Source organism: Furipterus horrens, unplaced genomic scaffold (assembly GCF_987537825.1).
Source record: "Furipterus horrens unplaced genomic scaffold, mFurHor1.1.pri manual_scaffold_4, whole genome shotgun sequence".
Taxonomy (NCBI): Eukaryota; Metazoa; Chordata; class Mammalia; order Chiroptera; family Furipteridae; genus Furipterus; species Furipterus horrens.
The window spans coordinates 201,754,018-201,778,329 of record NW_028327174.1 but is presented as its reverse complement, the minus strand read 5'-3'; the positions used below and the strand labels follow the sequence as shown (position 1 = coordinate 201,778,329).

At 58.4% G+C, this 24,312-nt stretch overlaps 1 protein-coding gene across 3 annotated transcripts in view; it reads right to left on the bottom strand.

The window, feature by feature from the left end:
- Positions 1-16,599, bottom strand: part of NTNG2 (netrin G2) — a 58,895-nt gene extending 42,296 nt beyond the window's left edge. The window contains exons 1-3 of one of the 3 annotated variants that reach the window (XM_090274922.1): positions 15,634-16,599; positions 11,928-12,052; positions 11,005-11,424 (exon numbers count right to left, since the gene is read on the bottom strand). In XM_090274922.1, coding sequence (XP_090131048.1) covers positions 11,005-11,217 — 213 coding nt within the window. In that variant the 5' untranslated portion in view covers positions 11,218-11,424; positions 11,928-12,052; positions 15,634-16,599. The remainder of the gene's footprint in view (positions 1-11,004; positions 11,425-11,927; positions 12,053-15,633) is intronic. The other 2 variants (XM_090274920.1, XM_090274921.1) reach the window with 2 other exon arrangements.
- Between the last annotated feature and the right edge of the window lie 7,713 nt (positions 16,600-24,312).

The following is a 24,312-nucleotide window of genomic DNA, read 5'->3' as shown; positions in this document are numbered from 1 at the left end:
TCGAGGACCCCGAGTGGGAGGGGTGGGCTGCCTGGTGCCAGACAGACAGGCCTGGTGGAAGGCAGATGCCACCTGGCCCTCCCCGCTGCTCCCTCCACCTCTATTTTTAGGTCCATAACTGTCCATTGCCGGGTGCCTTTCCCCCCACGTCTTCCCCAGAAACAGATCAGGCTGCCCTGAGGCAAAGCCGTCTCACCTTCCCCAGAGCCGTACGTGGGAGTGAACACGCTGCCAGGTCCACATGAAAGAAGTGGGTTCGCGGACTCCGTGAGGTCTCCCAGGGCTGAGGGCGGGTAAAGCACCAGCTCCCCTCCCTGGCTCTGTCCCGGGCTGGCCGAGTGTGCCGGGGGAGGACAGGCTGACAAGGACAGTACACTCACTGGGCACGAGTGGCCACACGCACACAATGGCTACCCATGACAATAGCGCGATCTTAAAGGCTCCCTGAGAGGGTCAGGCCATGGGGGCACACAGGTAAATGCAGGTGATCTGGGAAGTCCTGCAAGTGTTTGCGACTCCGTGTTGCACAGGTGTGCACGCACGAGTGTATGCACAGGTGCATGCGTGCATATGCGCACATGCATGCACACACCTGTGCACATAAGTGCGTGCACACGCATGTCCATGCATGCACACATGGGTATCGTGCACATGTGCGCATGCACAAACCCATGCGTTTGTGTGTGCATGTATTTGTGCATGTGTGTGTGTGCACGGGTGTGCGCACGTGTGTGCATGTGTGCGCGCATGTGTGTGTGTGTGTGTATACTCATTGTATTAGGAAGAGCATATAGATTCTCAAAACGGCTCTGATGCCCCCAAAGGTGGAGCCTGCTCTGGGGTCTCACTGCAGAGCTGGGGGTTGGTCTCCTTCCTTTGTCCCTGGGTCTTTCCAGTGCCTGGGAGGTCTCCCCACATTTGAAAGCCCCCAGGCCAGAAGCAGCATCTGGGGATGCAGTGGGGTTTGAAGGGTGACCCCACAGACCCCCTCCCATCCCAGGCAGGAAATCTATACTGCAAAGCGCGGGCGAGACTTGCCTGCGGTCACACAGCGCCCGGGCCCAGGAGCCGGCCCCAGAGCTGCTGGCAAGGGTTTGGGATGGGGCGGCGACAGGAACAGAGGCGGCAGGCCCTTCGGCAGCTGGCTTCTCCTTTTGCTGCGCCAGCCTTTGGCTATCTCTGAGTCCCCAGAGGAAAGGGACATGCAAGCACCTGCCAGCCCCCAGACGGCCCCGCCCACTTTGCGTGGCTGGGAGGGAGGCGCGGTCACCTGCAGGCCCCATCCTCACCGGCCTCCTTCTCACCTTTGCCTGAAGGCAGACTGGTTGTGTCTCATTTCCTTCTATCTCCCTGGTCCCCGCTTGGAGTCAAGCGGACAGAGGACAGGGCAGCAGGAGAGAGCTAGAAGGAGGGACCCTATAGCACCCAGGACCAAGCTCTGGGGAGAAGGATGCCAGACCTTGAAGGCAGGGCCCCAGTCCCTTTGATAGGAGGGGCAACTCTAGAAGCCCCCAGGTTTAGGTCTGGATGGACCCATAAACTTGGGATAGTTCAGTTCCTTTCTACGGGGACCCTGAGAGGGGAGGCGACCCTTCTGTAGCTGCACCCTGACATCCTGAGTCCCACATTCCTGCCAATCTCAGGACCACTATCCAGACGTTTGCGTTACAGACGAGCGGGTGGGACGGAGGTCAAGGCCCTGTCGACAGGTCCTCGCTTCGTCACCGGCTGTGCAAACGTGGGGAAGTTTCCCCACCTCTCTGAGCCTTCCTCTCCTCGTCTGCGCTATTAGCTGTCCCGGTTTGTGGACACAAAACACTACGTTCAGAAAGTGCTTCGCAGAGTGCCTGGCACCCCAGCTGAACCCCGCGAGAGGGGCGTGTCCAGGACACACCGCACGTGGCAACAATGTGAGCGTGGATTCCCCGGCTCTGGCTTCCTGAGGCTCCCAGCTGAGGGCGGCAGGTGGACCGGCGTGCACCCCAGAGGACAATCAGAGGACAATCTCAGATGCTGACCTTGCAGGGATCGTTAGCAGTCTGCCCACCTCCTGCCTCGCCCTTGGCCTTGCCCGCCTACCACCTTTCAGCATGCTGCCACAGCAAAGAGACCCACGGCTCATGGGTGGGCTGGGCGGGGTCTTGACACTCTCTGGGCCAGCTCCGAGCAGTGCCTAGGCAAGGGGACTTCACGCAGGTGTGAGAGCTCACCTGAGCAGTCCAGACAGCAGCACCTTAACCTTATGGCTGCGCCTACCCCGAAGGTGCCACTCGGGCACCATGCTGGCTGCAGGCGGCTCTCAGACAGGCATCCCACTTCCCCACCCAATGCGGCCACGCGATGTCACAGCCATGTGAGTGGATGGCTAGGGACCCCGTGTGGAATGCCCTGTCCCCAGGGCTCCAGTCCATTCCTTCGGCAGAGCTCATGGCTGGGGCTGAGGCTCCTGGGTCTGCTGCTCTCTCACTGGCAGCCCAAGGAAGTCACTGCATCCTGCTGAACCTCAGTTTCCCCATGTAGGGAAGGGGGTTAGACTCCTCTAGCGGCTGCATGTTGTGTGCACAGGAGCCCTAGGTCAGCCCGGGGAGGACAGCCCAGTCCTAGGCACCTGATTTCCCTCAGGCAGTTAGTTCCTCTGCTGTAGATACGGGGGCTCCTTTGGCCTCAGATGGTCTCTAAGACCCCCTTCCCAATCGCATTCCCTATTGGAGATGAAGGATGATTGCCATCGGCACCTGTCTGTCACCTACTGTGTCCAAGTGCTACCCATGGAGCCAAGGCGGAGGCTGGAGAGGAGGTACACACAGACCAGAGAGCGGCCACAGGACACAGCGGCTTCTCCCCAACGACCCTCCACGAAGACAATCAACGTTAACCTCCCACCAAGAAGATGTGTTAGGAAAAGAGGGAGGGAGGGAGGGAGGGAGGGAAGAAAGGGAGGGAGGAGGGAGCTTCCCCCGTCCTTGGGCCTCACTGTGGCTTAGTGGTTAAAGGACTAGGGTCTGAGTCTGAGCTGGGACGCTGCCACTTGGCACTGGAGTTTCTGTCTCCTCGTCTGTGGAATGGGGACAACAGACAGAAGCGTAGTTTCTGCCTCGCAGGTGCCTGGGAAGCCGGATGAACACGGCCCATGGGACACTCAGGGCCTCAGTTTATCCCGAGAGTCCGGGATAAACCCTCACACCTGTGGCCCACTGACTTTCCAGACGGTTACCAAGCACATTTGATGGAAAGAACAGTTTCTTCAACAAATGGGGTCGGGAGAACTGGGTGTTTGCATGCAGAAGAATGAAGATGGACACATATCTTACACCAGGTACAGACATGAACCAAAACTGGGTCCAAACCTAAATACAAGAGCTGGAACTGTAAAAGTCTCAGAAGAAAACAGGGGGGTAAGCATTTATAGCCTTGGATTTTGCACTGGTTTCCCAGATAGGATGATAAAATGAAGAAATGGGTACATTAGGTATGACCAACACACTTGGTGTATCAAAGGACATGATTGAGGGAGCAACGGGTTGCCTGCAGAACAGGGGAACTGTTCCCAAATCACGTCTGGCAAGGGTCTAGCATGCGGAATAAATAAAGGACGTGTACAACTCAGCAACAAGAAGACAAACAACTCAACTGAAAAGCGGGCAAAGGACTGGACTGGACATTTCTGTAAAGATATACAAACGGCCAACAAGCAGACGATGTCCAGCGTCACCACCGTTAGGGAAATGCGAACCAAAGCCACAAGGAGATGCCACATCACACCCACACGGCTGACCATAATAAAAAACAAAAACGGAAAACAAGAGTTGGCAAGGACGTGGCGAAACGGGAACACTTGTGCGGTGCGGGTGGGGATGTCCTAGGAGCAGCTGCCGCGGAAAACACGTTGGCAGTTCCTCAGAAGCTTAAATATAAAACTTACCCTCTGACCCAGCAACTTCACCCCAGAAAAATGTGAATGTATGTCCATGAAAAAAGCGTGGACACAAATGTTCATAACAATATTATCCATGACGGCCAAAGAGTGGAAACAGCCCAGCGCCCATTGGCTGATGAAGGGTAAACGGACTATGGTGGGTGAGCCAGTGGAATATTACTCAGCCAGGAAAAGGAGTGGGTGCCAACAGCGGCCACCACGTGGCTGCGCCTTGAGAGCGATCTGCTCAGTGACAGAAGCCAGACACGCAGTCACGCATTCTGCAACTCCACGTATGTGGTATGTCTAGAATAGGCAAGTCCACGGACAGCGAGCACACAGTGGCTGCCAGGACCGCAGAGGCGAGGACGAGGGAGTGACTGCTAACGGGGGCTCGGGTTCCTTTTCAGAGGACGGAGTGTTCCCGAACAGACAGAGGTGCTGTTGGCACAGCGTTATGACGGTGCTGAACGCCACGGCACCGTTCAGTCACGAGGGGATAAAAAGGCACATTTTATGTTAATTTCGTGTTGTATAAATTTCCTCTCAATTTAAAAGCTAAAGAAAAAATTTTTAAATGCCTTCATCACCCAAAATATTTTGCTAACTGTGCGTGGTGATAGATGCTAACTAAACTAATTACGGTGGGTGGCCCTTCAGCAGACAGACAGGCATCAAATCATGATGCTGAACCCTTAAAACGAATACAATGCTAGATGTAAATTATATCAATTAAAGTTTAAAAAATAATTTAGATTACGTGTGACGTAGCAACATATTTTTTAGCAGTTGGCTGTGTCTTTCTTTGTTTTGATTTTCATTTATGAGAATACTATGATAAAGGAATTTGAACTTGGACAAAAACAAAGCTGGGCGCTGTGCTGGGCATAGGAGCCGCACCAGACGCTGCTTTGGGTCCCCTGTGCTTTCTGTCTGTGAGTGAAGCTACACCCCAGCTACGTCTCCCCAAATCTCAGGATGGATCTGGCAGTCAGTCTCCCAGGACCTGGTTAATCTCGCCTAAACCCGGGGTTGCACAGCTGGGGGAACTGAGTCTGGGGGTTCGGCCTGGTGTCCCAGCAGCAGGGATTCTGCCGGGGCGTAGAACGGCCCGGCTCCCAGCCAGCGCTCACTCCGCTCGAACGCGCTGCAGCTGGCATGCGCTCGGGGAACTAGAAACACATTTTCATATATTTCAGCAAACCTGCTGCTGCTGAAAAACAAATCAGAACCCGCAAACCAAAGCCGAAAGGAACTGGTTCTTGCCTCATCTGCTGTCTCCCACTCTCTGGGCCCCTCCAGGCATCCCCACGGGCCACGCAGCCACAGGGGCCGAGGCAGGAGGGCCTGGGTCGTGGCTGTGTGACCGGGCCGTTCCTGGGGCAGCGACGGCTGGGGACGGAAGCCGACCCTTTGAGCCCGCCAAGCTCTGCTCCAGTCTCAGGGCTCCGTGCCCTGTGGGTTCCCTCAGGCCTCTGCCTGCCCACCCACTGTCCCCTGCTCCCCTCCCTCTGGCCACACCCTTGGCTTAAGGTCTCAGACCCTAGAGACTGGCTATGAGCCGGACAGAGGAAGGTTGACCCATTTAGGGGGGCTCGGGCAACCTCAGTCTATTCCCCCATCAGATGGCACAGTAACACCCCACCCCTACAGGTGTAGCGGGGGGCGGGGGCACCTCAAGGAACGGAGTAGGGGAGCAGCTTGTCCCCATCATCCAAACGACCTTCCCCCACGTCACCTGGACGCCCCTCCTCCGCGCCTGTGCTCCTTCCATTTCTTCTGGCCTGGCCACCGCGCCTCTGAATCCTTCCAGCTCCTCAAGGCCATGGGCCACCCAGACCAGCCCGGTGCCCAGCCCCCGGACGTGCCACGGCCCACACAACTATCCCCCACATTACACACGTGGCCGACAGGATCATCCTCAGTCTATATTTTCTGCTTTTACTCTTCCTTTTGTCTCTCAAGCTACATTCTAGGATGAAAAACACCACCCCCTTTTTGGAACATTCATTTGGTGCCAGGCACCCTGCTGAGGCCTTTTACATGCCTGTCTCTTCTCATTCGCACGAGCTTCCTTTGAGGTGTGCCTGGCAGCACCCCACTTTCAGAGAAGGAGACCGAGGCGCAGGGCCATGACCCAGAGGGGCGGGAAACGCATGAGGCCCTTTTGCCCCCAATCCCAAGTTTTCGTCCACCGCGGGTGCCTGTCTGCCTGTCCTCCTATCCATCGTCCACCCCTGGCCTCGTCACACGTGGAGAAAAATGAAAATGCACCGAGAGCCAGGGCTGGGGAACGCAGACACAGGAGAGGAAGACGAGCAAGCCTGGGGAAGGTGGGGCTATGCTTATTGGAAAGTGCTAGAACCTCTGTCTCTGTCTTTGGAAAGATGTCTTCTCCATACCCTTTCCCTTCCCCCCACCTCGCGCTCCAGTGGCACCGCCCCCTCCCCTCTGCAGGGCTCTGGACTCAAACCCACTCTCTTAAGAAAAGTAAGGGGCAAGGGCTCGCTCCTGCGGCCCTGGACCTCTCAGGCAGTGCCACCCATCCTGTCACCTGTCTGCTCCCCCAGAAGGAGACTTCACTGTTCAACAAGACTTCAGGCATGGAACTATTCTTGTCCTCGGCTGGGCCCTGCCTGAGGCGTTTCAAGACGTTGAGAGGCTGTAACTAAGGGTTGGGTGAAGCTCAGGTTCCAAAGTCACTTCCTGCTTAAGGACAGAGCTGTGCAGACCTCCCGGTGTCATCTGATCACAACTCCCACGGAACAGGGACTCTTGGGGAGAGAGGCAGAGGCTCTGGTGTCTCCTCTCTCTGTCCTGATCAGAACCCTAGCTCTTCCTGACACTCTCAGCTCTGATCTCTCCTCGTCTGCAAGGCCTCCCTGGACCACGCTGCCCTTCCACCCGCCCGGCCATTCATTCGTTCAGGAAATGCTACCTGAGCCCTGACTGAGCCAAGAGGAAGGGATGCAGAGGTGAACAAGACCCCCTACCTTTGAGGAGCTCCCAATCCAAACAGGAGCAAACATCAGCAGTACAATAACTAGCATGAATTGAGCATCTCCTGTGTGCCAGGCACTGTGCTCATGACAGTCCTGTAGGTGTATTCTATTAATAGCTCCAGTTTAAGGAAATAAGGCTCAGAGAGGTTAAGCCTCAGGCCAGAGGTCACACAGCACAGGATGCCTACCTCTACCTCTCCAGCCCCAGGGCCTAAGCTCTTACCACCAGGACACATCAGGGAGAACAATGACAGGGTTTTGCCCAGATGGGGATGTTCTAATCCACCTGGGCTAGGCAGTCAGGGAAAGCTTCCTGGAGGAGGTGGTGCCCCACCTGAACCTCTAAGGTAAATGGGAAAGCCTCAGCAATGAAGAAAGCAAAGGAAGGCGTTGCAGGCAAAGGAGACAGCCTGGACACAGGCAAGGAGGAGAAATGTCGGGAGGACTGCTGAGGAGGGACAGGCCCTCCTCACCTTTGTCCCTGACGTCTGTTGTGTCCCTCTTGTTGCTCATTTGGCTCTGCAAGAGCAGCCTCACGTTTCCTTGCCTACTGGGCGTGGCATGAGGTCAGGCCTCAGGTCTGCCGACTGGAGGGGTATGCCGGGGAGAGGGGAGGCTGTGGGTGCGCCCCAGGCTCTCTATGGGTTTGAGGCCAGCGTGCAGAGGGGGGCATGTCTGGGGCAGCACTGGCACCCCGCCTTTCTAACAAGGGGAGGCTATGCTCCTGGCCCATGGACGACACTGTGGGTCTCAAGGGGGCAGCTGCAGAATTGCTCTGAACATCACCTGCCTGGTCTGCAGCTGACGCTGGCGCCTGCGCTCTCTCTCTCTCTCTCTCCCCTTCCTCATCAGCTCTCCCCTGAAACTCAAGGCTTATTAGCTTTTGTCCCAGAGGCACAAGGAAAGGGTCCCCTCCTTTAAGGGCAGCTGTCACCTCTCTTTTGGAGCACTGTGGGGCTGCTTCTCATGCCCACTGGCATCCCTGCCCCCCCCCCCGCCCCGCCCTAGAGGGGTCCGTGAGTGGCTGCTGCCCTCGGGGGTTGAGAAGCCTTTCTGGGCACTGCCTTCCCCTGGTGTCCCCAGCCCTGCGGCCCCACCAGCACGGCCCTTCCCAGCCAGACCCTGCGAATCTGGGGCTGGCGGGCGTCTCTCCCCTCCCACAGCCCTCGCTGAGATGTTGCCCTTGTGCAAGAATCCTTGCCTGACATCTCATCCCTATTAATTCTCATTGTGCATTTGGAGCCCATCGGTTTTTATTTATTCATTTATCTTAGTCTTCCTCCCCCCCTTCCTCACCAGGCTGGAATTTACAATTCAGGTTTCTCAGGTGGCTTTGCTGAAGGACACAAGCCTGGGGAGAGGGAGGGTCTGCACCCCGAACCCTGGAAAGGGCAGCCGCCACTTGGCCCCTCTTGCACCCTCGGGTGCTCTGGGGCTCACATGCCCATTGGTTGGATGTTGGGACAGCGCAGCACCCTCTGCAGGAGGGCTGTCTGGGAATAGGGACCCACCCAGCAATGGCTGGGTTACGGGGGCATTCCCTCCCCCGCACCGCCACCCCCCCCCCAGCTACCATCAGGGCGCCCCCCGGTGGCGAGTTAACAACCCCGGCTGCTGCGGCTGGAGGAGCTGAGGCTGCAGGAGCAGCGTCCTCTGCCTGCTGCTCTGAGGCTGCGGATACAGGGCGTGGCATCCTCGGGGCAGAAGAGAGGCCGAGAAGAAAAGGCAGGGACACCAACCAGGGCGGAATAACTACAAAAAGCAGCAAAGAGCAGCTACCACACGTTGAGCACCTACTATGTGCCGGCACCGTACGCAGGACGCACAGCCTGCGCTGCATCTTTCCCCAGCACGGTGACGGAGGGAGAGACTGAAGCGAGGAGCGGGGGCACTGAGCTGCCTGGTGGGTAAACTCCCAGCCTGCCTTCTAGACCGAGTGACCTTGGCAGGATTTAGGCGACACCTTCTAATCCCTAAACTAGGATTAGAACCGTCCCCGCCTCAGACCATCCTAGAGACAATCAAATGAGACATGCCCAGGACCTGCTCGGGATAAACCGCCACAGGTTCTCTCCCCGGATGGGACGCCCTCCCTGCAGAAGCCAGCCCACCTCCCAAGCAAGGCTGCCTTCTCTGTGGCAAGGCAGCATCCTCATCCTCGCGGCCAGCACGTGGCGATCACAGACAGAGCCAGACGGTGGCCCATGATGGAATATTCAGGTCCACCAGACAGGTCTGGAGACCCCGAGGACCCACCGATGAGGGGTGATGGAGGACTCTTCTGCCTTCCCAGGAGAAAAGGAGGACTCAAAAGCCTCTTCCCAAGCCCAGGGCTCACGGATGCCTGCCTGGGCGCAGCCTGGACTGTGGGGGTGACTGCCCCACCATGGCGACGCAGAGGTCCAGGGCCAAGGGCATCCGAGCCAGCTTTGGCCAGGAGAGGGCCTTGGACTTGCATGTGATGGTCATCTCTACGCCTCTGGTCCTTGACCAGAAGCTGGTCCCGTGAATTATGCTTTAGCTGCCCTGCCCACCCCTCCCCCAGCACATGAAGGCAGTGATTAATATTTAAGAGAAGAAATATAGTCAAGACTCTCACATGAGAGGCAGAGGCTGCCTCTGCCCAGGGAGTGTGCACCAAGGTCCTCACGTGGGCTGGGTGGGCAGCCGGCTGGAGATGCAGACTCAGAGCTGGGCCCCTGCTGGCCCTGCCCCTGACCTTCAGGGGCAGCCTCCTTGCCTGTCCTGGAGCCAGCGAAGCCCTCGGTCCCCAGACCAGTGGCCCCCACGGACCATCCAGCCCCCAGCTCCCAGCCTGTCCTCCCCGCATCTCTCCCCAGCCCAGCCACTGCCACCTGGACTGACGGCTCTGGGATGGGACTGAAGTGTCCCATGGGATTGAGGCCTCCTCAGGAGCCTGTAGGGACACCAACTCAGTCCAGCTACAAATCCAGAGACCGGAGGCTCCCCCAAGGACATGGAAGCAGCAGACACCCTAAGGATGACACTGAGCACCTCCCATAAGCTTCTGCAGCCTGACTGCCCTGCCCCGCCTCCCGCCAGACACTGGGCCTCTAGAGCAATGCCCAGTGGGGACAGCTCCTCTCGACCGGCAGTTCGTTCAGAGACTTTGGGGCCAGACATATGAATCACAGTTCCTCCCTTCCTGGTGTGTGCCTATGGGCCTCAGTTCCTCCATCTGTATGATGGGAATGGCAACAGCCACCACCGAGGGGGCACCTGCTCAGTGCCAGGCCCTATTCTGAGCGTCTCACAGGTATGAGTTAGCTCACGGGCTCCTTGCAGCGACCTAGGAGTGTATGCTATCAGTGTACCCATTTTCCAGATGGTGGAACAGAGGCCATCCCCTACAGCTCGTACACAATCCCCGGGCTGAGCGGAGCGACGCCTGTCCGGCTCTTAGCCGCGGACTCCAGCGGCGCACGCCAACGGCCCTGCTGCGGCGGCTGTTCCTGTGGCTTGACTATTGAAGCCCTCCGTGGCACGCTGGGACAGAACGGGACAGGGCCCCGGCCACGCCGCCCATCCTGGTCCGAGCCCCGCGCCCCTCCTTCGGCACTCCCATCACGCCCCCGCTGCAGCGTGCCGGTTCAGTGCTTGGTGTACCCTGGCCTGGCGAAACGGTTTGCCGCGTTGGATGGGCTGGGAGAGGCGGCTGCCGGTCGGAAGGGATGAACAGAGCGGGGTCAGAGCGCAGTGTTGCAAACTGTACCTGGCTCCCGCGCCCGGAACGCTGACTTCCCACAAGGGAGGCGGGGCTTATCTGAGAGGCTGGACCTTGGACAACTGTGGTCTCCCCAAGAGAAGAGCATGTAGTCAGTGCGCTGGCTAGGAATTCCTCCGCCCCCAGGAGTAATGCCACTTGACCCCAGAGTCCTCAGGGCGGCCTTGGCTCTGGCGCGTTTCCAAGGCAGGGCAGAGACTTGGTCCCAATCCGAAATGCAGGACAGTCAGTCAAACTTGCACTTGCTCGTCCCACTCTGCTCACCCATCCCAGGGGTCTGACCCCCTCCCCATCCCCCTCCCATTGGCCCGAGCAAACAGAACAGCACTGGGCTGACTTACATGGGAGCAGAATCTCTCAGGGGGGTCTCCGCACGTGATGCCTGAGGGCTCCACCTTCACCTTGACATAGTCCTTCAGGCGCATCACCTTGGGCTGGCAGGCGTAGAACTCCCAGGTGGGGCCCTCCTCTGAGGTCACCCAGGATTTGCAGATGTCATAGTCCCCTGCGGCCAGTGGGAGGCAGGGCAGGAGGAGAGCCAGCAGGCCTAGCATGGCTGCACAGTCCGCAGGGAGGCCCTGGGGAAGCAGCGGCTGGGTCAGGCGGGACTCGCGGCCCCAGCATGGAAACGCCACATCTGCCAGGCGAGAGAGGCCAGGTGTCCCGGGGACTGGAGCGCCGCGGCCGAGGAGGAACAGCGAGGAGCTTGTTTTTTCCGAGAGGCCGGGATGGAAAACTCAGAGCCAGCGTTTCTCAGACTGCTGATGGGCAGATCAGAAAGTTGCCCGTGACTTGGTGTCCTCCTAACCTTGGCATCACACCTCCCCCAGAGGTGAATCTGATCAAGTCAGGCAGACTCTCAAATTGTGACAGTGGGTGGAAATGGGATAGGGAGGAAACCCACGGGGATCTGGCAAGGGGCCGCATCAGATTGCCTTTAATTTCTGGGCTTCCAATCAATCCTGGTCTTTAAAGGGCCCTGCATGGGTGATGTGCTCCACACTACGGCAGAACAGCCCTCTGGCCTGTGTTGTGAAGATAAAATAAAAGCAGGAGGCGGCTCTGTGAGCTGGAAACGGGTACCCTCTATGGGACTGCACTTGGCATCTCCGACCAATAAAAGAGATTTCTTTTCAGAGGGGCTTCAAGTGGCAACGATTGCAAGACTGGACTGGAACATAAAAAAGCTACTGAGGTGTTAACTGGGGAGAAGCTTATCTGGCTCTGTTTGTGTGGGGACAGGCACGACTGGGGGCCAGCTGACCTTGGCCGGTAGCCATTGGCGACTTATTATGAAGTTTCTGGGACTTCAGCTCGATCCACGCAGGTACCCAGGGTCTGGCTTGCCTTTCATGGGAAGAGGGGAGGAGAACTCATTAGCAACAGCACCTGCAAGAAATTAAAAAGAGAAGGAGGGATAAAGATGCATAAGAACAAAAGCTCCCTGGCAAAATGTGCAAAAAATGAGGCTGCATTAGCGAGGTCTCCCGAGGAAACTGGGTTATTTTTATTAATATTGGAGTTGCACATTTGGAAACTGGGCACGTTATGAAAACGGCAATGCATTTCCTCCTCACGCCGTGGGGGTGTCAGGCCAACAAAGCGCCCCTGCTTGGGGGTCAGCGACTCCCTATCCCCAGGAGCCAAGGTTGAATGGTTGCTTTAAAATACCAGGACTGACCAAGTCTAAACCACAAAGCAGAGGCGAGATTGTAAGGACAGGTGCCCGATGGGATGGCGCAGACAGAGTGGCCCATGGGTGGCTGACAGGAACGGTGTGCCTCTCAACTTGGAAGTGGTGAGTTTAATTTTTAACTCTAAGAAACTAGGGATGTTGAAGAGTTCAACACAAGTGACAATGATTTGTCATTTAGATGTTGTGAGCAAGGCCACAATTCTGCACTCAGCCTTAGAGGGCATGCTTATAAATGGATCACTGTGATGGTGATTGCTTTACCATTTTAAGCCACTGGAAATTATTTAAAAGCCCAAACAGATATAACTAATACAAATGTTCTATTGCAAGAAAACATGACTCTAGTGCTGTGGTGTGTTCTCAGACACTTGACCCACCGCCAGAAGAATACAAGCCCAGCCAGTGTGGGATCCTGACCAAAAATGCCAGCCAATAGGGCAAAGGTCATTGCAGGGAGTCACAGCAGAAGCGCCTGCATTAGTAATTATTCTGGTTATCATGATTGCTCTCTGTTCCCCAACCGCTGCAGATGGGCGCTAGCTTCAGCCTGACCCCTGCCTGGTCCCCGCTGCAGCCCCAGTACGTAGAAGGTCCCTGAAGAGTTAGCTACACTTCTAGGCACCCCATTCTCCACCCAGACACAGACACACTCCTGCACAGAATGATGAACCCGAAGGTGGAACACTGTCCCAAGGGGGCTGGTGGCTCAGCAACACCCCCCCCCCAGCCAGGAGGAGCCCGAGCTGGGAGCTCCAGGCCCAGATCGTAAATCTGAATTAAGGTGGCCCCTGCCCCCCCATGCTGGCTGAAGCCGCTCCTGATGGAGATGGATGAGGAGCAAGGGGACCACATTCTCCTGTATCACCTCTGGCTGTTTAAAGAGAAACCTGTTATAGAGTCTGCCCGGCCTTGAATACGCTTCTGGCTAGAAAACTCGCAGAAAGCACCCGCCTGGCGATTATTTTTACAACCCGAGAAAATGTAGTAAAAATAAAATAGCTCGGCCCCGCAAAGGTTCGGACGCCTCTCTCTACCCAGGCGCGCTTTGTACCGCCAGAAAACAGCAGGTCCCTAATTAATTCTTCCAGCAGGGGAGTCCCAACTGTTCTCTGACAGGTAGGGCGCTCCTGAGGCGGGGGGCGGGGGAGGGCACCCGGGGCGCCGGGCTGCGGGCTTTCTTCCTCCCTCCGCCGCTCAGGGCTTGGCGGGCGCTGGCCAAGAGGCAGCGAGGACCCGAGGCCAGGAGGTCAGGAGGCCTGGGCTAGGGGCGCGCGGCGCCACTCGCAAATCTATTAATTGCATTGCAATTCTGTTGGCTTAAATGCCACGCGTTCCCTAGAAAAGGGGGGGGGGGCGGACGACCACAACAAAATCTGCCGGGGGCGTGCGTAATAAATCTGTTTACCGCTAGTCAATCAGTTGGGTGTTGCTGCCATCGTAGGGGAATTGTGAACTCAGCACGCAAATATTACAGTTGGTTTTTGCCAAAAGAGAAGAAAAAAAGGGAGGGAGCGGAGAGACGCCACAGTCCCCGGAATAAGGAGGCGGAAAGCGGGAGAGAGCAGCCAGCAGGGAAATCTCAGAGCGAGAGGTTGTATCCCGGCGGATCGTTTTCTCCGTGGAAAATAAATCTTCACCTTATATTATTAAGAAACTGCAGCTCCCCAAAACAAATGGAATCGATGCGCTTTATTTTCCTTTAAGAGTCCTCAGGAGCCGAGGGGGGCTGATAGCCAGGGCATTAAAACCCGAAAATTAGATTTTACCAAGATTTCTGAACTCCGATTTCTCTGTCTTATTGAATTAGCGCCTCTCGAGCTGGCTCCTCGCGGACTTGCAGGCTGCGCCCTCGTGGGGAAACTTGTCGCCGAGGGCGCGGAGCCCCTGGGGTCACTGCAGGGGGCCGCTGGGGGCTTCTCCCGGGACCCAGCCCACCCCGAGGTTTCCGCTCCCTCCCCAGCGCGGGCAGCCAAGGAGGGTGAGACTGCCTGAAGGGGCTGGTGCCGGGAAGAAAGGGGAGCTGGCCGGGGTCACCTTCCGGCCCTCCGCTCCCCTCCGCGCCCCGGGCCGGGTTCAGTAGGTGCCCCTCTCACCAGCGGCTTAGCGAGCATCCTGGTGCCGGAGGCCTCGGCGCCCCAGCCCCGGAGCGGGGACTCTTGTTCGGCTCCCGACGAACCCACGCCCTCTCTGCGACCACGGAGCCCCGAAAAGTTAAGTGCGGCAGATGGGACGCGAGGAAGAGGCCTCGGCTGGGCGGCTGGGGCCGGGGCGGGTCCGCCTTCCGCCGCGCACGCGGAGGGGTCCGGCTCAGTCCGCGCTTCGGGGAGGCTGCAAACGGCGCGCACAGCACACGAACGCGCGGGGCAGTCCCTCAGCTGCCTTTTCGCTTCCGAAGTTGAGTGCAGGCCACCGGAGCAATTAATAATCACGCCTTTAATAAAGGCCGGGCCGGCACCGAGGCGCCCCTCTCTGGATAAAGCCTCCCGTAATGAGCAGACACCCGGCGAAGCGCCACACATTCGTCGCGTCCTTTCCCCAGCCCTGCTGCCAGCAGCGACCCAGCCGCCGCGTGCCCCACCCCTGCCCCCGCCCCCAGCCCAGGCTGGCAACTCACCCTGGAGCCGGCGACCCTGCGAGCCCACGGTCCTCCTCCCGCCGTCCAGCGCCTCTGCGCCCCCCATCTGTGCGCCACCCAGTTCGAGGTTCGACTCCACATCGTCCCCAAGCTTGTCCCTGCGCAACCCCTTCCCCCATAAGTCCACCCCTCCCAACACGGACAGAACTTTCCAGTCCTGGCTGGCCAAGAGTTTCTCTGTGCAACTCACACCCGGTGCTCGGAGAGAGGGGAAGGGGGTGGGATGGGGGGCTCTACAGGGTGGCAATTAAATTGGGGTGGGGGAGTGGCGCGAGAGAAGGGTTCATATCCTTTTCACAAACACATGCACGAATTCTGGCACCATCCACCCCCCCCCCACGCACGCACACGATGGGAAAAGACCCTGCTGGGGAACAGGCGGCGGGGAAGACGAGCTACTCCTTTAAGATGCTGCTACAAATGCACACTCACACACCCCTCTCCCGCTCCAGCCCTCCGCTAGTAACGGCCGCTACCGGATAACTTTTGCCTCCGAGCCTTGGCTGGGCTGCGGTGAGCGGCTCCTGGGCCCGGGCAAGGCTGCATGGTCACCGAAGCCCTTTAAAAATGAAACCCGGCTGGCCGAGCTGCAGCGGCTCTCCCCCCGCGCGCCTCCCGGGCTCTCCCCGCCCGCCTTACCCCGGCGTGGAGCAGCTTCCTGGAGCGGAGACCCAGGAGGCCGAGGACCGCCCCCCTCCGGCGCTCCGCAGCCCGCCTGCTGGCTGGCGCTGGGTGGGGGCGAGGGCCGAGGGCTGCGAGCCGCCGCTCCTTCCCCGCGCCGCTCCCGCCGCCGCCGATGTGGCCGTCAGAGCGGGGCTGGGGAGCCCTCCGGCCGCCGGGGGGGCCGCCCGCAGCGGTCCCGGAGACGCGGGCCGGGGGAGGGGGCCGCCCGCGCCGCCAGCATCGCCCGCCCTGGCCGAGCGGGAGGTCGCCGCTAACAAGTGCAAACTTTTCGGTCCCCCTGGGCGGCTTGGAAGGGACCCGCGCTCGGGCGCCGGGCTGCCCCCGGCCCGGGTGGGCTTCGCGGCTGCTCGTCGGGGCGCCGGGGCATCCCCCCGCGCGGTGCGGGCCAGATGGCGGGGCGCTTCACTGCCCCCCTGCACTCCGCTCCAAGTTAATGCCGGGGCTAAATCCTCCTGCCGTCACTCACGATCACCATCGCGGCTTTTATCTCTCGGTCTGATCCGGGCTGCGTAACTTCCTCTGTGTGGCTTTAACACACCATCCCACCACGGAGCAACGGTCTTCTTAAAGGTGCAGGATGGAAATATTGCAAGACTCGGGGGACGCGCCACGGCCCCGGGAGGGGCGCCGCGAGCAAGGACGCCCCGGCGGGCCCGCAGCCAGGGTGGCCCCAGCAGGCGGCGCGGGAGCGAGCCTGCTCTGGGGGGTCGCTGCCTAAACATTTCCTCCCGGCCCGGGGGCCAGCGGGTCCCTGGGCGCAGAGCGCATCCTCAGCCAGCTCGGGTCAGGCGCCGCGGGGCTGCAGCTTCCTTTTCCGAAACCCAGACCCAGGGGCCTGACTGGGTGCCAGCGCCCATGGGCGTGGGGGCTGCCCCATCGGTGGCGTCAGGGAGGGGACCCAGTGAGTCAGTCCGCCCACCCCAACAGCCAAGGGCTCAAGGCTGCTGCTCTGACTCCCTTCGCCAAGTGCTGCTGCCCAGAAGGCCCCAAGCAGTGGGTAAAGGGGTGGGTGGGTGGATTTGGGGAGATGGGGAGGGGGAGCGATTTGTGCGCACAACCAGAGCCTGAATACCAGCTGACAGATGCCGCCTCCACCCTGATGGGCCCTGCTTTGGGGAAGCCAAGCCATCTCCGGAGGGAGTTCAGAGAAGGGGGGCAGGGGGCGCTCACTCCCTGGCTGGCACCGGAGGAGGGCGTGGGAGGACTCCTGCAGGGACCAGGGCAGAGGCCACCCAGTTGGCAACACTGGGCAGCCCCGGGTTCTTCAACTCCCCCCGCCCCCAAGTTTCCTGCCCAGCTGCCTTCCAGGGCGGTGGGGAGAGGTTCTCTGTGGTCTTCAGGGGCTCCTGGCCTCCCCCAGGGAGGGTCCCCACTGCAGCACACAGGCAGATAGCACCATCCCTTGGATGCATCGAGAACAAAGAGCCTGAGGACAGAGAAAGAGAGGGACTGGTCCAAGGTCACAGAGGGTGTCAGGAATAGGAGCAAGATGTGGCACCTCAGTGCTCCACCCTCCTGCCACCCCCCACCTCCGCCTTAACCCTTCCCTGCTCCTGGCTGCTGGCTCCCCCTGAGCTTGGAGAGGGGCTGTGCTGCCGAATAGCAGTGAGACTGTTGTCACAGAGCAGGCAGAGCATGCAGAATGAAAGGCTCTCGTGTGCTTTAATAATAAAAATTATTGTTATTGTCTGACATTTATCGAATGCTTATTGAATGCCAGGCCCATGCAAACCAGCTTGTGAGTTATCCACCGATTCTCCCCCGCAGTGCTGCCACTTAACTCCCGTGAGAGCCGAGGCCCAAGGTACAGGTGAAGCTTAGAGATGTTAAGCTCCTTGCTTAGGGTCCCACAGCTAAGGAAGTCTCTGCCCTGGGAGGCAGGGTCCTCAGGCCCCTGGTGCTACTCTGCCGCTGGCTGGCTGGCTGGTTAGCTTGGGGCGGGGCAGAGAGTGCTTGTGGGACCCTGTTCCCGTCTGTGAGATGTGAACAGTGAGTCTTTCTTTCCCAAGGAGGGGTCAAAACAAGGTCCTCCTGCACCACCGGAGAGGGGCTCACCCCTCAAAGTTGTCCTGGGGAGCAGATGCCCCCCAGTCCCTGACTGCCAGCTCCCAGGCCTCAAAGCCCCTAGCAAGAGGGAGCCCCTCCGCCAAGGAGAACACATCTCAATTTGATTTTTGGGCATTTGGCCTGCAGGCTGCCCTCAGCCTGCTGTCGCCCCAGGCATGGTCATCAATTCCGAGGGAGCGCCCGCTCTTCCATCATCCTGACTGCATGCTGTCACGGGGCGCAGGGTGCTTCTTACTGTGGTTCCTTTAAACACAGTGGAGGGACCCCAGGTACGTCCTTCTGTCGTTGCCAGGATGGTTTCTGTGACCCCGAGGCAAAGCTGGGTGCCCCTGGAAACAACATTTAACACAGATCTCCAGCCCCAGCCTCCCCAGGACTCCCTGCCTCTCCAACGTCCAGAGGTCCTCAGACTTTTTTGGAGACCCATTCCGGAAGTTGTCCTCCATCTTCCCCATCATAGACCCTGGGAATTATGGGCAGCAGAAAGAGTACTGATGTGAGAGGCAGGATAATGAATTTGGGGGGGTTCAGCCCCAAACTGGTTATGTGGCCTGGGGTCTTCATTTCCCTGATCTTGGCCTCAGCTTCTCCATCTGCATAACGAGGGGACTGGCCCAGGATGGTGGTCCCTAATCTGGAGTTGACAGTGGGCCACAGCGGCCTCCAGGAGACACCTTTCTTTCGAGTGAACAATGAAGTCCTTATTTCCCAGGATGGGGAACAGACAGGATTCCAGCCCTGTGGGGACCAGGTGGCAAGGGACGTTCATTTTTAAATCTCATCACGGTAACCTGATGACAAATGACCTTTTCCCAGCAATGAAAAGAAACCGAGCACCAGGCCAGGAAAGTGTTAATGACTCTCCCCCCAAAATTACTGCTGGCTCCCTCACCAGCAGCTTAATCATCCTCTTCATTGGGGGGGGTTCTGGCTCCATGGCACAGTTTTAATTTGAATGGTGTATGTGGAATCCACCATCAAAAAGCTCTGCAGAACAATGCATTTAATTCTATTCCATCTAGTTTTTTTTTATATATATGGATATAAAAGGATATATGTAAGGATATACATATATATATATATTTACATATATACATACCTATGATGAGGACACTGAAGTATGAACAGGGAGATGGGCAATGACATGCTTCATTAGGTATGTTCTTTCTGTGTTGCTGGGCTCTTTAACAATGAGGAAACACATACATGAGGTAGACGAGTAACAGGAAATTATAAAGTCATATAAAAGATGATCTACTAGCTTTGCAATGAGAGCTAACGTGAGGTCCAGATCGTCTGGAGATTTCCGAGGGAAGGCAGATCCTGATGCAGACAGGCAGAAGGACAGACAGATAAAATGGGCCCGCACCACTGATGAGAGGCAAGTGTCAGCTCAAAAGCCGCCCCTGCACGTGCTCATTCCGTCTCTGTTACGCCAGACCGATATTGGGATTTGTCCCCTTGACCTTGAGCAGTTGAGACGTGGCTGTGGGTAGGAGGTGAGGTCCGGGGACCTGGCCCAGGACCATCTAGGGCTTTCCAGGCAAGCTCGGGCGCTTGACTTCCAGGGCTGAGGCAGGGGCCCGGGGGAGGGGCCAAGACCCAGGCCCAGGGCCTTCCCCAAGGAGACACCCCCAGGCAGTGGCAGAGGCTGCAAGAAGCACCCTGACTCCTCTCTGTCAGCTCTCTGCTCTAATATCCAGACCATACTCCCATTAATTATTATTACTTTATTAATCATACTGTGATTAATTCAGTAATGGTGATTCATAATTGATTGCATTTTATATGGTACCTTTCATCCACGCATCTCCCACGATCTGCTCTGCCTACAACAGCAGACACAGAAAGGAGACGTGTTCTCCACTCGCCGGCACTTCGTTGGATCAACTTCCCTTCTGGAGGCAGGGGGCTAATGGGGTTCGGGCAGCCTGGGCTTGCCAGCCCCAGCTCCATGCCCGTCTCCCTGCAGAGCAGCGCAGGCAACGCCTCCCCAGCCTGGGGGCCCTGCTGCGCCCTGCCCTGCGTGGTGAGGCCTTGCCCCCCGCATCCTGCAGACCCCATTCTCTGGGCAGGTGGGTCTGCCGGGGCCCCGGGCTGCTGGGCAAGGACAGCTTGCGCTCTGCAGGGAGGCATTGCGACTATGGCACTGGACCAGGGCTCTAGAGCGTGACTTTGGGGTGGGAGTCCTGCCTCTCCTGTTCATTAGCTATGTGACCTTGAGTACGCTACTGCCCCTTTCTGCCTCCGTTTACCCACATGAAAACCAAGGGGAGTAAAACCTCTCTCTTTCTAGGGTTGTTGTGAAATTTAAATGGCACGGTACACATAAAGCTCACGGCAAGGGCTCAGCCGACGTGAGCAGCAGCTGTGGAAGCCGTAGGCCTGGTTCCAGCGGCAGCAGAATTGGGACTAGGCCCATTTCTTCCCCTCTTGGAGCCTGAGTTTTCTCGGCTGTCAAATGGGATGACCGGTCAACTTTGAGAGTTCCTTCCAGATTGTCAACAGGCGCTTCCTATGGTCATGGCTGGGCTCCGGGGCTCCAGAGGCCAACCGCCCTGGGCTCACACTCCTGCTCGCCGCTACCCAGCTGTGCGACCTTGGGCGAAGGACTCACCTTGCCAAGCCTCAGTTGTCTCCTCTGGAAAATGGGGGTAATGACTGTGCCCAATGGCGAGGCTTCGTGTGAGGGTTTCATGAGCTGTCGGCTTCTGGGAAGCGCCCAACACAGGGTGATGGCATCCCGCAGCAGGTGGGGTGCACGGCAGTCCATGACGTCCTCGCGGTCCCCCTTCCTGCGCCCCGTGAAAGATGCTATTTTTGTCCCCGCTGTGCACACGAGAACTCGGAGGTGGAGCCTGTCCCGGGCCATCGGTGAGGGCTTAGGGCAGGCCTCAGGGCCGGGCTCACCGGTGTGCGGTCTCTGAACTGAGTGGAAACTCCAACAAGATTGTTTTCTTCCCGAGAATCTCGGAGGGAACCGGCAGTGCAGTCCCCACTCGTTAGCAGGCCTGGGACGCAGGTGTCCGGTCCTTCTCCAGGACATGGTCCAGCGAGCACCGGGATGAGTCATCCGAGTAGGTCTGCTGGATGGGTGCCTGTGTGGCTGGGCCGCCCCCAACGCCCCCCGGCCTGGTTTCCTTCCACACGGGACCGTCCCGTCTGTTCATCCTGAGCTCCACGCAGCATGGCAGGGAGAGGGCTCAGCCCAGGGAGAGCCCAGCTCCTCCCAGCAAAGCTGCTCAGCTTCTTCATGGGGGGTGACCCCCCTTCCCAGTTCCTGGGGGACCGGCAGACAGCTGGAGTTTCAGCCCCGTTAGTGCCCAGTTGGTGTCCAGAGCATCTTTGACAGGCAGCAGGTGTCAAACAGGCGGAACCAGCGGCGGCTGCTCACGCCTGTGCCCCTGGGGTCTCAGGGGTCCCCCAGGTCTGGAGGGTTGGGGTTCAAAGGAGCACTGGCCTCCCTCTCTCAGCAGGGGCCCTGCCAGCTCAGATTTCAGGGGATACCTCCCTGCAGGGCACTCTGGGGTACCCACTGAGCACCTACTGTGTGCCAGTCCACCACTGGGCCCTGGGGATGCAAACAGTGACAATTCTACTGGGTCCTGCCATTGGAGTGTGGCAAGTCTAATAAGATCACCCATGTCATAGACACCAAGCTGCCTGGGCACCTCACAAAGGTTTACTGAGCACCTACTATGTGCCAGACACCCTCAAGCCAAGACAGAGAGGCAGTTGAGTCTGGGGAAGTGTGAGTGTGTGTGTGTGTGTGTGTGTGTGTGTATACACACATGCGTGTAGGTGCAGGCATAGGGTGGCTGTGCTGGCCCAGCAGCATTGCCCCAAAACACTAGATGACCCGAAGTCAATCGCAGGGGCAAGTCCTAAATCAGGATAGAAGAGGGGGAAGTTCACCGGGAACAAATAGAACCCGGGCTCTGTGGGGACCTAGACCTTCACTGCCTCCTCTCTGAGCCTCAGTCTCCTATCTGTCCAGTGGTGACAACAAGAGCACCTGCTCCCTGAGGTTGGTGGGAGGATTCACGGAGAACCACGCAGGGGTCAGCAGATGGGGAGCACTCAGTAGATGTCGGCTCTAGTTAATCATCACCTCCGCCGGCGTCTCCTCCGGGTGTGGCCCTCTGTCCTCAGAGAAGGGGCCGTCCCCAGCCCTGTGGGAGCCTGGGCCCAGCAGGGGGCACCACTCTATGTCAGAAGAACAATAAGGTTCATCAAACCTGGGAAGTATATGGGGTACCCACCCCAGCTCTCCTCCCATCCCACTCCGTCCCACCCATTTCCTCCAAATTTGGGGAAGGTTCCCCCCAGCTCGCATGCAGCCTGGGGCAGCAGTGTCGGGGAGCTGAGGAAGGAGCCGCACTCGGGCTGGCAGGTGGAAGCCTTTGCCGGGGTCCTCCACATCTGCCAGCCAGCTGAGTGGGCTGCTAAATAAAATTCGCAGTCCAGAGGGAAGAGGAAGCCGCCTCCCCTCCTGCAGCCCCCACCACCCCGAGACTCCTCACCGAGGGGAAAGTAGTTTTCGTTCTCACTGAGCAGGCAGTCGGGTCTCCAGGACACAGCAGAGCTGGGCTCCACCTCCGACCTGTGCTGATCACAACATCCCTCACCGGTCACAGAGACGCCGGCTCCAGCACCTCGGCCCACGCCCTGCCCTCGGCTGCCCCGCTCAGCCCAGAGGTGCTGGGATGGCGGCTGAGCCCCTCACTTGGGTCCCCCTCATGAGGTCCCTGAGCATCAGCATGATCTGCAAAGAGCCCCAAGGAGGCCCTGACCCAAAGGCACCCACGTGCCAACATGTGAAGCCCTAGGCAGGCGAGTGTCCTCTCATGGGCGAGTTGGGAGCAAGAATCCCCGTAACCAGAGGCAGCTGGAGATTCTGAAGGACAGCACACAGTGGGGGACACAAGGGAACAGAAAGCCGTTCCCTCCAGCTCGCCCTTTCCTGGGCACACACACGCACGCGCACGCCCACGCACACACACACACACACACACACACACACAGTCACAGCACTGAGTTGCTTACGACAATTTCCCCACTAAGTTGGCCAGCAAACTTCTCACTCCGAACAGTGGCTTCTGAGAGCCCAGGGCCCTGTTCTGGGTCCTGATCCCACGGAAGGGCCCGCTGGGACGCTGCTCCTGAGCCTACGTCTGTGCCTTCGGGCACCCCTGGCGTGAGGGTGCACCCCTCTCCCTCCCTCACGCTTCGTCACTTTCTGCTCCAAGTCCCTGGAAAGTTGCAGCTACCATCAGTCATAAACGCTGACTCATGATCTTGGAAACATGTTTGACCTCTCACTTCAGGACCCTTCGCCTAATGGATTACGGGGTGGAGACAGCTCGCCGCTGCCGCTGTCCCCTCACCCCGCTGACTTTGCTGGCTGCTGCGCCCACTGCCAGGATGGCTCCTCCAACACTCCCGGGGTCCCAGTGAACAACAGGATGTGCGTAGCCTACCTGGAAGGGGAAAGGCCTCCTTTGGCTTTGAACTCCTGAGACAGCCAAACCAGGGCAACATCCGAAGCCAAAGGGAGTGTAATGTCAGGTCAGGTTGGGTGACACACCCCTGTCCTCCTGTCCAGATTAACTCGTTCCCCGAGGCCAGCTTGGGGCACCTACCTGCCAGCACGACCGTCTCTCTTCCATCCTGACCCGTCCCTCTGACCACCTGTACTGTCTGTCGGCCCTTCCAGCGCAGCCTGGATCTTCAACCACAGAGTCCAGGAGACTGCAGGGCTTTCTTTAAGAAAGTATGTTTTTAAATAATTTTTTTAGATTTTGTTTATTTATTTATTTTTAAGAGAGCGGGAAAGGAATGGAGAAAGAAAGGGAGAGAAACATCGATGTGCGAGAGAGACATCGATCAGTTGCTTCTCACACGCCCCCAGCCAGGAACCTGGCCCGCAACCCAGGCATGTGCCCTGACTGGGTATCGAACTGGCAACCTTTCGGTCTGCAGGCTGGGGCTCAATCCACTGAGTCGCACCAGCCAGGGCTAAAGAAATCTTGAGCGACACACCATGGGCCAGACCCTGGGGGAGGTGCCCTTACTTAGTTCTGCCTTGCAGATGGGGACATGGAGGCTCAGACAGGTGAAACAATTTGCTCCAAGTCCTACACCAGGAGGCAAACTCAGGCCTGTCTGACCCAGAGCCAATGCCCTTGACCTCCACCATGCCAGCTCAGACCCTGTCCCTCTCTCCGGCAGCAGCTCTCATTCCGGCATGTGTTTGGGACGAGCTGGTGCTGCCGGAGGGTCCTCCCTGCGCTAACACTTCCGGAAGAAGCACCGGCCCCCCAGGTCCTCAGGATGCTGGTGTCTAAGCCTGCCCTGTACAAATGTTTCTCTGAACGATCAGCGGCATGACAGCTCCCTAGGAAGAGGAGAGACACGTGGCGAGAGCTGGCTTGTCAGAAGCCTGACATTAACACGCCACATGCCTGCACAGGTGAGGCCCGAGCGGCGCGCAGCGTGGCCACGGGGTAACGCAGCGGCAGCAGCAGGTAAGCAGGCCTGCACCAGCTCCAGAGATGCCTTCGCGGC